The sequence below is a fragment of the Strigops habroptila genome, chromosome 8 (assembly GCF_004027225.2).
Source record: "Strigops habroptila isolate Jane chromosome 8, bStrHab1.2.pri, whole genome shotgun sequence".
NCBI classification, from domain to species: domain Eukaryota; kingdom Metazoa; phylum Chordata; class Aves; order Psittaciformes; family Psittacidae; genus Strigops; species Strigops habroptila.
Window position 1 is genome coordinate 57078250 of NC_044284.2, and position 14510 is coordinate 57092759.

Genomic DNA, 14510 nt, shown 5'->3' on the forward strand with positions numbered 1-14510 from the left:
TTATGATTTCCCTCTAGAGGAGGGTGCTTGGATTTTCACTGCAGGCACCAGGATCTCTCCCCTGCTCTGCACTCACACCCTTTGAAGTGCCATGCCACAATGCGAGGCCCTCCAGCCACGAGCTGGACGGATGCGATTCTTTTCAGCACCTGTCAAGGCAGCTCCTTAATCCTCATTCCACTTCAGGGATCAACACGCACTGGCACCTTGGGCAAACATACATAACACTTTATTTTAGAAAAAATAGGGCAGAAATCTGTGTTAAAGAGCTCTCGTGTAAAGGGGAACAGAAATCATCTACCGAAGAGCAATTCCTTGAAGGAAAGCCTGCAATTTTAACACACCAATGTTAACCTGGCAGAGATTGTTCCAGAGCTTCCCTCTGAACCTCATTATTTATCATCCACCAAAGAATTGTGCCCATATAGGTTACCCCTTTGAAAGCGCATAACAAGCCCAATGGGATCACCCAGCAGTACCCAGCTAATTTAAGTGCTACCTGTTATTGCCACCAAGGTAAGGATGCAGCCCCACTTATCAAGCCAGCACAAATGAATGTTGTTGTACAAACCTAAGAGTTGTGCAATCTAAATTGTATCTTTATTGCTTTACGCAAGAGAGGAAGAAGGAAAAGAGAGGCAGCAATAGAACAAATGGTTCTTGCCAGAACAAGGATATGTTACACTTCATCAAGGCAAGGGTGTACTAGTGATAAACGGCTTCAATAGTCAGTGCTCAGATAACAGTGAGGTGTGAGCATGGAGGTAACGGAGGTCTGGAGGGACACGGACTCCACATGAAATGGAAAGAGCCTCTTTAGCAATGAACAACATTTGTCAAGTGCAATCTCAAAACAGGAACAGTGATGACTGTCCGTGCACAGGCTGTGCTCTGTTATTCTTCAGGGTAAGTTAGAATGTACAAAACGAAAGAAGTCCAAGTTGAAAAGTAAAACAAATCCCATGTTCGCCCTCCAGCACCTGTATTTTGTGCCTCTGCTCCTGAATACAAGAAGTGATGCATGTGAAGTATTTCATGTACTTGACCCAACACTAATATGGCAGGGGGGTTGGAACTAAATGATCTTAAGGTCCTTTTCAACCCTAACTATTCTATGATTCTATTTTGAAATAGTGAGTTCTCTCAACACTGGGATTTCTCTGATCATTTAACAGTTGGACTCAATGATCTTAAAGGTCTTCTCCATCCTAAATGATCCCATGATTTTGCAAACTCTATGACAGAGAACAAGAAATTGAGAACATTTTTCATGAGTCACTTCTGTTCACAATGAGTTGCTGAATCACTCTACAGCCTTGGGCAAAGGATAACTTCTCTAAGCATCAGTTTTCAAATCCATAAGGTAATATTTAGTCCACTTATATGGTGATGATTTATAGAAAGCTAAACTGCTAACCAGCCACTGAATGACAAATGTGTAATCAGCATAACACAACTACACCAACAAGAATAGAACCACTCGGTTACAGGGACTGGAGGTGTATTTCTTGGCCTATATCAGTCAACACCGACATTTGGTATCAAAGAAACTGGGGCATTTCTCTCCGTTTATAAGTAGCTGCATAGATGCAATTGTGATTAAGGATGAGAAGTCTACAGGAACAGTTGTAAGTTTACATCTGACATTCTCAGTGCATTTCTCCTGCTATTGCTTATTTTTATGCTCTTTACTCTCTGGATCACACAGAAGAGCATCATATCTGGACGAAATAGGTCCAGTAAATCCAGCAAGATTTACTAATATACTATCATTGCTAAATCAGCAAACCAAGTACCTAGTATTGTAGGAGAACCATGTAAAGCATCTGGAAAGATACCTACAACCTTACTCATGTAGATCAGGAGGATCTAGAAAAGTAAGGTTTTACTAGACCAGGAAAAGATTGGAAAGCCACCAAAGAAATTAATTGCATTAACTTTATACATGGAAAGCAAAGACGGACAGAAAACCTCTGCTGGGTAATGCACAGCTGAACAAAGAGTTGGGATCAAAAGAAAATTCTAATTCACCCTTTGAAATGAAGCAAAATGTCACCTCAATGTAGATCATACTATACATTACTTCTCTAGGAAGGCAGTTTGGGCCAGAACAAGGCCAGTTAAAATAGAAACTAAAGTTAAAACCTGGAATCGGAGCAGTTATCTAAAGGAGGTAAAAAGTACAGTGACGAGTTTATTGCCTGTTGTACAGACTCATTTCTTCAACAATTATTTTTTTAAAGTGATAAATCTATGCTATAGGCTACTCGGAAAGGGAAAGAAGTCTACAACAACATAACATTTCAAATTTAACCAAAATCAAGAGGAAATTTCCACCTATTTCAATGGAACACACTCTTTCCCCCCCTCTTTCAGTGTTTTGCAAGTAAAATAAATCACCCCCACAGAAGCTACAGAAACCAAGCTAGAACTCCAGAGAAGATAAAAAAACTTACAGCAGGCAAAACTCTCACCCCGGATGGACAAGATTCTGCAGCACTGATGAACTAGACTTTAAATTATATATCTATCTTTGAAAAAAAGTAATCACAGCACAGAGAGCGGTTGCCAAAAAGAGCCCTTCTGGTTCTGCAAGTACAGGACTGTGCTCTGGCTGCCATGGAAACTGAGTCCCTGACTGCTCTGGTCCTGGTACAGTGCCACACACGCTCTCAAGCATTTAATCAATACTAATAATGCAAAAATAATATTGACGTATCAGAAACAGGAGGCCTAAGGAAAAAAAAAAGCAATAAAGCTCACTTTACATGGCTGCAGCCCAAAAGCTACTACTAGCCTTACTCTAAGCCAACTATAAATCCTGTTGTCTCCTGGTTTCTAACACTTGCTCTTGGCATTAACTGTAAGGCCTTAGCTTAGACTGAAGAAAAGCCAGGAAACCCAGAGGAACAATTGAAATACTTCCATTAGTCCAACAGGTACCTCCGCAGCAAGCAATATGGTTGCATGTATTGAGCACTGCACTGGTAGGTAGGAGACCTCATTTCTTGGCTCTGCTGCTGACAACTTGTACAACCATGAGGCACTTGGGGGTCAGCTCCCACTTGCAGAAGAGCTGTAAGAATATTCATTCACCTCTTCATGAGGAGCAAGGAATAGGGCTGCCGGGTCAGCCTCAGCTCTGGGGAAACAGTCACGGTCCTTGCCAGGAACAGAACCACAGTCTACCAGGGCATCATTGCTAGGGCATGACACAGAGTCTCTGTCACCCTAAGAGACCATCTGAGACAGAGCTGACATCCCTGCTTCAAAAATCTTCTGGCTTCTCTTAAGTTAAAATCTAGCTTTTGAAAACGTTTCACTTTGGAAGGGTTTAGTTTTGTTTTTCAACTTGCTTACAGCGTTGTTATAACTTTCAAAGTCTAATCAGTTTGTTACCTCTTATTAGTATTTCAGCCAAGAAGTTTTCCACAGAGCAAAAAATCTGCATTAATTTTATCACAGGGCCTTTTAGCCCCTTCCTCTCCCTTGTGGCTATCTAAATATTAATAATTTTAACAGGAAATAGAGAGTTAGGAAAAATACACTCAGCATTTTTAACACTTCCCACACACGCGCCATAAAATAGTGTAGGCTTCCCTTTGGCTAGAACCAGCTGTCTGCACTGGAAGCAGAGCACTCAGGAGCAGGCAGTCTGCTTTGCTACCAAGGACGTGCCACTGCTTAAGAAAACAAGAAGCAACACGAATCTTCATCCCTATCACTGAACTCAGCTCACTGATTCGCTTTCCTGAGCAAAGAAAGAAAAATTGACATCTTATGGCATTTTCTAAGGCAATCATATAATGGTTTGTGTTGGAAGGGACCTTAAAGCTCACCCAGTTCCAACCCCCTGCCACGGGCAGGGACACCTTCCACTAGAGCAGGTTGCTCCAAGCCCTTGTGTCCAACCTGGCCTTGAACACTGCCAGGGATGGGGCAGCCACAGCTTCTCTGGGCACCCTGTGCCAGCGCCTCAGCACCCTCACAGGGAAGAGCTTCTGCCTAATGTCTAAATCTCCCCTCTGTCAGTTTAAAGCCATTCCCCCTTGTCCTGTCACTATCTGCCCTTGTAAAAAGCCTCTCTCCATATTGCTTGTGGGCCCCCTTTAGGTACTGGAAGACTGTTAAAAGGTCTGCCCTGAGCCGTCTCTTCTCCAGGCTGAATAACCCAGCTCTCTCAGCCTGTCTTCACAGGAGGGTTCTCCAGCCCCCAGCTGCATTACTGTTCTGTAATGACACAGAAAAGCAAGAGCTGAGCAGTAACATGGTTTGGGAACATCTTTGAAATGACCAGGGAAAAGCTGCAAGTAAATGGGAAGGCTGTAGAGAGGAAAAGAGCATCAGAGAAGCAACAGTAGAAGGACCAGGAGAACTTCACACCAAACCAAGTCTACCACACATGCACCTCTAATACAACATCACCCTCTCTGAGGCACACCAAAGACATGGTACATTTGCCAGTGAATAAAAAGCTGGTGCCATTCAGACAGCAAGCAGAAACAAAAGCTGCATGTCTGCTCTATCAGAAGCAGCTAAGAGAATCAATAATAGTCAGACATTTTCAGGCCTTACAGAGTGTTTAATGGTCCTTTAGGTGGACAACAGAGTCAAGAAAACTCATTACGTCTAGCACTGGCAATCTCTTAAGCCTAGATAAATGTGTTCACCAACATATTACACTTGGTTCCTTCAGCCTCACAACTGTAATTTGTTTATTATTCTCTAAACATTTTCTGATTAATATTAAACTATCCCAAGTATCTTCCACTCTAAGATGAACCAGTAAGAAATCACACTTCAAACCTGTGCTAATCCTGAGTCTGTAACACTGCAGACAAAAGAGGTCTACATTGTGGAGGGGAGGTGTTATCTTTTTATACATTAAAATGCTCTGGATGAAGTTTGCCTCCTTTGGCTCAAAATGTAGAACATGTTTCTGTGCTCTGGAATGAGAGCTCTGAGCTCTTTGACAAACAAACCAAGCCACTGTCAGGTTTGACTGCACTTTCATAATTTCCCTCTTGAACTCAATCATTTTCAATCTTCCCATTCTCCTTGACCTGAGGAAAGTTTTCCAGATCACAGCTTGTTCCTGTAACTGTATCTAGAGCAACCCATGTTTCTTCCTATAGCACAGCAGCACTCCATAAAATCCAGTTCTCCTCCCTCTGTAGCCATAATGCCCCCAGTGGCTAACCCCTGCCTCCCACTTCCCCCTTCCATCTTTTCAGAGGTCCTATTCCAGTTCTCTCTCTTTCAGTCCATGAGCAAGACTGATGAAAAAACACCACCTCCTGGAAAGCAGTTTGTATCTCAAGACAATAAAATTCCTCAAGTGAATGTGCCAGGAAATGGGGAAGTGGAGAAGGGCATGTTTCCCAAATGTACATAATACTTGATTTTCTACATAAAGGATGCAGCACAAGGAAGACAACCCAAACCCCCAAAATAAGCAAGTTATTTTTCTCAGAATAGACAATGAGAATATAATGAAAAGAAAGAAGATAAGTGAACAACAACATTCACTGTGGAACACAAGAGATCAGTAAACTGGTTTTGAGCCGTGCTTGCACATGAACACGGTACAGACCAGGACAGGCAGGCAACAGGCACACAAGCAAGCAAACATGTCCTGCCTCTCTGCACCACTCTTCCCAGTGCTTCCAGTTTTGGGACGAGCATGCAAGCTGGCCACACAACCCAGTTAAACTATCACTGACATAATCAAGAGCATACAACCATATGTGCGTCAAGGAAACCTAAAACTCTCCTCATAGTGACGTGCACGTATCGAAGACACACAGGCACCTCCAGAGCAACACGCAGCCATCACTCAGCACAGAGAATACTGGCTCAACACTGAACAGGAAGAAAAATTAGACCAACAGGTAAGAAAGGACAAAAAAGTTATAGAATATATATATTCTATAATATATATATAATATTGCAATTGTGACTGCCTGCTGTCTCACCTTGCCATGTCCCAAAACCTGCAAGCACGGCACACCATTACACTCTGCATTTCAAAGCCACTCAGGCCATATTTAACCCTTCACACATCCAGATTTTAGCTCTCAAATAGGCTTTTGATAATTTTTATTCCCAAATTCCAGCCCTAGTGAAATTTGAACTGAAAAGCAAGAAGAATATCAGGCTGCCTCCTGGAGTTCTGCATAGGCAGCAGCAGGAATCAAACTCTGCAGGTTCTTTATGGACAAAGCCAGCAGAACAGGAGTCTTCCTCCTTCCCGATAGCAAGGGAAGCGTGCCGCAGCTATACAGTCACATAGTGTGGCCCCAAGGCAGGGCAAGGGCTGAGGCAGAGGGAAGTCTGCGGATGCCATGTGTTTATCCTGAATTCTGGACACATAGGAACAGTCTTTGAAACTGTAACTCCCTTCAGCCTGCATCTCATACCTGAGGCAGCCTCAGTCCTGGCCAGTATAAAATACCCTTGTGAACAGTACTCATCAGAAAGCAACACCACAGAAAGGATCCCAATACAAAGATGGAAAATGGAGCTTTAAAAAGAGAAGCAGTCATTCTGCATTTGGCTGTGTCCCCCTGCAGGCAGGTATTACAAAGCTGAGGTGGCCTTGAGTCTGGTGTTTCATTTCAGCAAACTGGGTAAGCTTCCACTTGCTTTCTGCAACTATACTCTTTGCCACATTTAAGGATTCATTGACAGTGCAACATTTAAACAGAGATGTGCCAGTCTCTTTTACCCACTCTCAGGTCCGGGTTAAGATAATGTGAACCCTACTTGCAGCAGAAAAATAAAACCCTATGAAACCCTATCTCTTATTTTGTGTCAAACATATAGTGTCTGGCTGCAATTTGCAAGTTCTTCCTTGTTTTCTGCTAGCTGCAGTGGCGAGCAAAAAGAAACTTGCAAAATTGGGCAAAAAGTCTCCCAAAACCACTCCCCCACCAAAGCAGCTCCAGGACTTTCTATTGTGGGCAACATGTCACGCAGCAGCAGGCACCCTGGGCACACAGCTTGTGGGCCCTGAGACTGACCTGGCCCTGCAGCCTCCACCTATCCTGAGGGAGACATAGAACAAAACCCAGCATCCCACATCCTGAGTATCTCAGCAAGGAGTGATCTTTTGCCAAAACATTGTGCTTTAGAAAATGGACATTTTTCCCCACTATAAAAATAGCTTTGGTGTTTTGTAATGCTGCTGCTATACCGTTAAGGAAAAGTCTTGATGACTGGGTATCTGCAAACATTCTCTGAAATAGGTTATAAAATTCAATCTTGACTTTCCACAGTTTCCTGAGAGGAAAAAGCATCACTTGCCTGTATATGGAAGGAGTAAAATGCATCTAAAAAATCATGTTCAGAATTACCCTGGAGCCCTCTCCTCATTTTGTGGATCACAGATAGTGCAGATCACAACTGTTCAAGCTGTAAACTGCGACTGAGTTTTTGTCTTGTTAGGCCTACACTGACTGAATTGAGCTCAAGCAAATAATCCTGTATGGGGCAGAGTCAATAGTCTTACACAGATTTAAACTCTGCGATAGCTACCCAACATTTCTAATTCCAGAGCTTAAGACTTTATTTCCCCAGCAGCCCAAACACCATAACTGTCACTATTTTTCTCTTGGGATTTCTTTTAGTAGATACACAGGAACATCTTAAGGAACTTCTCTACTCCTTTTTTTTCTTTTATTTCCCATAAAATGCTGTAACTTTCTGAAAATGGGACAGGAAAAAGGCATCTTCATGTTTAAGCAGTCTGTGTACAGCTTTACATACTTCTACCATGCACACAACTAGCACCTCCTCCTCTCTAATGCTTCAGGAGCCACCTGCCTCATACAAATGAGCACCATCTCCTTTCTTCCCAGTAGCCTCCTTTACTACAGTTCTTTTGCTACCAGGATTTGTTTCCTTTTACTTCTTGTAAGGCATTAATTATATTCATACTTACTTGCTACCTACATCTATTTGGTTCTTTTTTTACTTTTGCCCAACAGGCAAGGTACTTTCTGCAATCCCTATTTTCCTGCTCTTCCCTAAATGCTCAGCACTTCGTCTTCACACTGCAAGAATCATGTATTTTTATCTGGTGGCTCCTTGACTTTTTTTTTAAACATCACCATTATTGAAAGGATTTGCTAACACTGAAATATGCGATATGAAATATGCGGGACTCATACTTGCTCAAATGAGGAGGACCAGAGAGGCAGGAAGTCTCAACTCTAAAGATGCTTCTTGGAGTGTGCTAAAATTGTGAAGATAATTTAAATTGAACCACAGTGACAGACAGTCTAGTCTGTATTGCAGTGGGTATTTTACAAAAACAACCAATGCATGATAATCCAAATAGCATGAGCAACAAATCCCATTTCTCTACTGCCTGCTGTCACAAGTGAACCATGTGCCCAGAGAGCTCGTAAATCCTGCCTGCATCAGCAACATCAGTTAAAGTCAAGAAACGTGTTACGCACCTTTTTTTCTTAAGGAAGAAAACCAAACTGGATTCATTTCATTTCATTCATTTCCCACAAGTAAAACCTCTGAAGTGAACAGCCACATGCCAAGAAAGAATTTGGCTCCATGATATATAAGAAGGTTACTGAGCAACCTAGGATAAATTCAACACACCTTATAAACCAGTACTGAGTAATCTGGTTTAAGTAAGAGCTGAGATCATTACTTTTTCATGCTTCAGTTCCTATGTTTGCCAATTAACATATTAACAACATCCTATGGCAGATAACTTGAACTACCAACCACAACAGAAAAGTATTACTGAATGGAAAGCAAGTTCCAAGGAGATTATACAGGATAACTACTACGATGTTGCCCTCAAGAGTCTAAAACTCCTTTAAAAAAAGCCAACATTATACCTGCAAAGCTTTAGGGGTGGGGTGGAAACAAAGCAAAAATGACAAAAAATAACCCAAAATGTCAGTCTTGCACAAAGATGGCTTCTAGTAGGGAAGAAATACATAAAAATACACTGCCAGAAAAGCTACCTCCTTCCAGAAGTATAATGGAGACTCTTGGTTACAAAATCTTCCAGTGCACACAGACCATGTAGACCAAGCTTGTTTCATAAAACAATCCTTAACATAGATGAAGACCATACTGGCTCTCCAGCAAGGGAGGATAAACACAAGCAGCAGTGAGCTATTACAAATATGTTATCAACTCTGGACAAAGGCAGCAGCAAGTAATTCCAGGATTTATCAGGGCCCATATCAGTATTCATTCCCAGCGGGATATCTGCATGTTCTTTTCCCTCTCTATCACCACTCCAGCTGAGTTTTCCAGAACAGTTTCTTCTACTGCATATGTTCATAAAATAGTATTTAAATACATATCTGTTTATTACTGCAGTAATCACCGAGGTGGTGTCTAGAAGCAAGAACACACAGAACATATTCTCTCACCCACTGAATAAAACTCTAAACATCACATATGCTGAAAGACAGTATGCATTTCTAAAAGAAAACTGTGTTCAGAACAATGTAAGCAAGAAAAATGTGTGAAAAATGGAATTTAAGTGTCTTTCAGACTGCTTGGAGAAGCAACTGCAAAGTCAACAAATATATGAACTAAATTAAGGGTCCATGAGCAATTTCTGTACTATGCCCCCCCATCAATAATACACGCCAAGTTCAGATTAAAGTGAAGAACTCTTCCTGATGTCTCCACATGCAAAAATTCTTTTCCCTAACATCTCAAAAGTTACCTCTCTTCCACAAGCTAGCATTCTATGTCTACCATCCCCAAACCCAACAACTGTAAAACCCCCTCTGAAATGAAACTAAATAAGATGCAATTCTCCATCTAACCATTCTAACACAGCACAAGTCACACAGAGCTGATATTCACCAGGATCTTGTTTTACACTCTCTGATACAACGCTTAGAGGGCAGATCACAAGGGAAAGGTAAAAAGCAGCCCTGTGAGACCCACTTACTCCTGCTAGGCAAGGAGCTCAGGCCACAAACCTGCTCTTCAGTGGGGAGTGTGAGATGCAGAATCTGTTCCTCAAGATGCTACCCCTGAAACAGCAGCTCGCAAAGCACAGCCCATAGGTCACACCTGCAGCTCACCGAGCCTTTGTACAACAGTCCAGAGGGACTTTTAAATAGGCAGCTTCAAGGATACCATTATCAGCCTGCTCAGACGTTGCCAGTGCTCCCTCAGATTAGTGTCTCTCTGGAAACTCGTAAGCTCTGAGGAATCGTGCCCAGTTATGAACGAGTCCAAGCGAGTTCTCAGCTCGGCTTCCCCAAGTCTTTTGTAATTTGAAACGTTCCAAACCTAAGTTGCCTCTAACTAGTGGCAATATAATTCCTGCATAAACCATACAGATACATTTCTGTATCTGAATTAAGTAATGCTGCTAACTCCCCAGATCACAAACTTAGGCACATACAAAGCCTGCCAAGACCTCTGAGTACAAAAGCACCAGAGATAGACATTATGTTTTATGTTGTAACATCAAGATGTTTCCCAGGAACAGGATTTTGGGAATCCCTGCTGTCCTTAAACTGATCTACTCAGACTTCACTCTGAGTATCACCTGACACAGATTTATGGGTGAAGCTGTTTAACAGGATAGTCACGCACATAGCCAGTGACTCCTCTTGATACATCCCCTGGGTCTGTGAACTTTCAAGAGTTCATTCCATGAATTATAACGTGATGCACATTCAGCATCTGATATCCTACAGAGATAATTCAAGATACGTGGTACTTGCTACAGTATTTGCAACTCAAAATTAAAGATATTCCTCTTTCAGACTTAGGCCTCCGTAACTTCTTTTACAGATGCCTCTCACACTCTGCAGTTGATACAATTTCTCTTAGGCTGTCAGAAGCTGTAAGCAAAATATCAAAGAGGTAACAGGACAACCCTACAAACTACCTAAAGTTCACCGGGTGCCACTCACACACACCAAGACCACAATAAAGGAGAAGTGAGGACTGCTATCTTCTCAGGATCAGAAGCACAAATCTTGCCCTCTCTTCCCCTACACTACCAGGAAATCAGCCAGCGTTACGTGGCTGACACTGCCAAGCAGTGGTGCTTGTTCACCTCCCTTCTCAGCGCGACAGGAAGCACACATTAAAACACAAAGCTCACACTAACTCCACACCGTGTAGGACGCCTGTAAGTAAGCTGCGTTTCACAGGAGCACCTGTCACTGGCCCTGAGCGCGGACTCCCCGGGGTTCTACACCACTCCCAGTTCCGCAGGACACAAACCGCGCCGCTCCCTTCGGAGTTCCGAGCAGAAGCGTGGCCGGAGGCGAGGGCGGAAGCTCCCGGTGCCCGCGGCCGCCAACGAGCCGCTACCCGCGGGGCGGGGCATACCCCGCGGCGGGCCCGGCGCCGCGTCACCGATCTGCTGCTCCCGGCAGCCAATCGGCGCCGGAGCCGGGCACGGCGCGACTTCATTCATTCATTCATTCATAAAGCAGAGGTGCAGAGCTGGTAGGAAGCGCGCCCTTGCCGGCCCCGGCCCCCCGCCCCACCGTGCGGTGCACGGACACTCACGGCAATCCGCCTCGTCGCTGTTATCCGAGCAGTCGTCGTCCTCGTCGCATTTCCAGATGGCGGGGATGCACCGCTCGTTCCGGCACTGGAACTGGTCCTCCTCGCACTCCTTGACGGCGCCTGCGAGACACGGGGCCGCGCCTGGGTCAGCGGGGCGCGCTCCCGCGGCGGGGGCAGCCCGGGGAAGACTCGCTGCCCGGTCCCGGCCGCGCATAAGCCGGGCCGATAGCCACCGGGTTCGGGTGGGGGCTGGGGCCAGGCTCGGTGCGGGGCTGGGGGAGACGCGCCTCCGCGGGAGACCGGCGGTGATGCCTAAGATGCTTTGTGCAGGGATAACGGGGACCATTCCCGTGCTTCTCGGCATCGTTTGGAAGGCGGGGCGGGGGGAAAGGAGCCTGGGAATAGAAGATGGTTAAACCCGAAATGCAAAAGACAAAGAAAAATTATAAAGCACAATGATGCTGGGATCTCCCGCGCATCCGTTACCGGGGCAGAACGCAGAGATACCTGGGGACGCGGGGGGGAACGGGCGCCGGCCCGGGAAGAGGGAACTGACCCACGTGAAGTTGAGGGCGGGGAGGACACACGGGGACAGACACACGGAGCAAATCTGCTTTGCAGACGCACGGTGCAGCGCTGCTCTGCCGAGGCACAAATCTCCTCAGAAGGGGATTAAAGGTGGCAGCTCCTGTCACCAGCGGCAGGGTTGCTTCCGCGCGATGAAGAGCGTGCCTGGCCTCGGCAGGTCGCAACCCCCGAGCGTGCCCGGGCCCTTGCGGGTCCCAGCCCTCCCGTGGGGCACCGCACCGAGCTGGGGAGGGGGGACCGGAGCAAGGCAGGACGCTCACCCCCTCCCCGGGAACACGGAGGCGAGGCCGCCGGGACTCGCCGGACCCACCTTTGCCTTGGTGCACGTTGATGAGCAGCAGCAGCAGCTGGAGGAGCAGCAGCCGGGCGAGCGCTGCCCCGCACATGGTGCTCGCTCGCTCGCTCCCTCGGTGGCAGCGCCGTGTGCGGGGTGCGCGCAGCCCGCGCGCCGCTCGCCTCCCCGTGCCGACTGCGCGGCCGGCGCCGCCCCCCGCCCCGCCGCGCGCCGCCGCGCCGTGACGCGCCCCGCTGGGCGGGCCCCGCGCGCCGCCGCTCCGCTCGGCTCGGCTGTGCTCGGCCCGGCCCCGGCGGCTGCCTGGCGCTGCCGCCCACCCCGGGGAGAGCGGGCCCGGCGCACGGCACACGCCAGGCCCGTCTGAGGAGGAGGAAGAGGGCGGCCGGGATCACCTGCGGCCGCGCAGCTCGGGGAGACATCCCGCCACGGCCCCGGGAGAGCGGGGCAGGCCCGGGCTCCGCCGTGTGACGCCGCAGCTCCGGCTGGGGCAGACGGGCCTGCCCCGCTCCCATCAGGTGCGCAGGGTGCTGAGCTCTCCTCTGCTGTCCCAGCTACAGCGACAGAGAGCCGGGCTTGTTCAGCCTGGAGAAGGCTCCGGCGAGACCTTAGAGCATCTCCCAATGCCTAAAGGTGCCGACAGGAAACCTGGAGAGGGGCTTTTGACAATGACATGTCGTGATAGGACAAAGAGGAATGGCTTTAAACTGGCAGAGGGGAGATGTACAGTAGGCATTAGGCAGAAGCTCTTCCCTGTGAGGGTGCTGAGGCGCTGGCACAGGGTGCCCAGAGAAGCTGTGGCTGCCCCATCCCTGGCAGTGTTCAAGGCCAGGTTGGACACAGGGGCTTGGAGCAACCTGCTCTAGTGGAAGATGTCCCTGCCCGTGGCAGGGGGTTGGAACTAGATGAGCTTTAAGGTCCTTTCCAACCCAAACCAGTCTGGGATTCTGTGACAGCCTCAATTTGTGATCCTAATTTTAATATGTCAATTAAACACATGGCCTGGAGGCACAAATTGTGTGCTCTCCTCATTACTTCTCCCATTGAGGGATTTCATTATGACCACACTGATACGGTCACCTCCACTTAATTGTCTTCAAATTAGTAAAATGAGTATGGAGTATGGGAAAGGTGCAACATCCCTTCACAGGAGCCACTCGCCCTTGCTACAGCTCAAGCACAGGAGCCTGGATAAGCACCTACAGGGGAAATGCTTCAAGCTCTCGGGGGCTGTGTTTATCACTCAGATTGCACAGTGCTGATGAGGAAGCGGGTCACTGTCTTTAATTAACACCACAGTGTTCATAGAGTCAGGATTAGGAGAATTTCAATAATCTTATTATATTATGAAACTATGAAAAGGTATTTTTCAGGAGCAACATGAATCTAACATCACAACAGGATTAACACGTTTGTATGTGGAATGTTAAAGAAAATAAGTCAAGCACTGATTTTTCATAAACCAATGTATAAAACTTTTCCATTTCAAAGCCTGAAATGTCATTGGCTTCAGAACTGCTCCTCCGCTGTTTAAAAATGCACCTATGCCTTTAACAGGAATTTTGCAAGTCATTAGGCAGTAGTGTCACTAATGCATTTGAACCATGTGAAGAGGAGAAGAGCTAATCATTGAGCTATTTCACTAGCAGCTTTTAGACTATTAACAATTTATTCAAGCCTTTTTGAACAATTTTTCAGCATGCAAAATGTAGTGCGTGTTTGTGTTGGCTGGCTCGATGTGATAGATTGCAGTAATTGCTGAAAGCAAATGAGGTATTTATAATGCATTAGGTCAAATTTCTTTCTTAAATGTGCCAAAACACAGTTTCACAGTGCTGCTATAATTCCTGGCCTCGTAGTTCTCTTTCTTAAAGTAGTTTAAATTGGGAGTGGCTCCAAAGACAGTAATGAAGTTACTCGGGACGAGACAGGTGAGTGCACAACAGCATCAGGCACAGCAGCCTTTTGCTGTCACGGTTTTGTTTCATTAAATAAAACCCCCCAAACAGGTATTTAGGCCTGATGCCTCTCACAGGAAACGACATTAAGAAGCTTTTTTTTTAGTGAATTGTTCTGATGCCACCTGCCAAACAGCAAGTTC

The 14510-nt window shown here is 46.1% G+C and overlaps 1 protein-coding gene across 3 annotated transcripts in view; it reads right to left on the minus strand.

Moving 5' to 3' along the window:
- The window catches only part of LRP8 (LDL receptor related protein 8), a 190963-nt gene extending 178380 nt beyond the window's left edge, over window positions 1-12583 (minus strand). The window contains exons 1-2 of one of the 3 annotated variants that reach the window (XM_030493884.1): window positions 12428-12583; window positions 11530-11649 (exon numbers count right to left, since the gene is read on the minus strand). In XM_030493884.1, the coding sequence (XP_030349744.1) occupies window positions 11530-11649; window positions 12428-12503 (196 nt within the window). In that variant the 5' untranslated portion in view covers window positions 12504-12583. The remainder of the gene's footprint in view (window positions 1-11529; window positions 11650-12427) is intronic. The other 2 variants (XM_030493886.1, XM_030493887.1) reach the window with 2 other exon arrangements.
- Window positions 12584-14510: the final 1927 nt, after the last annotated feature.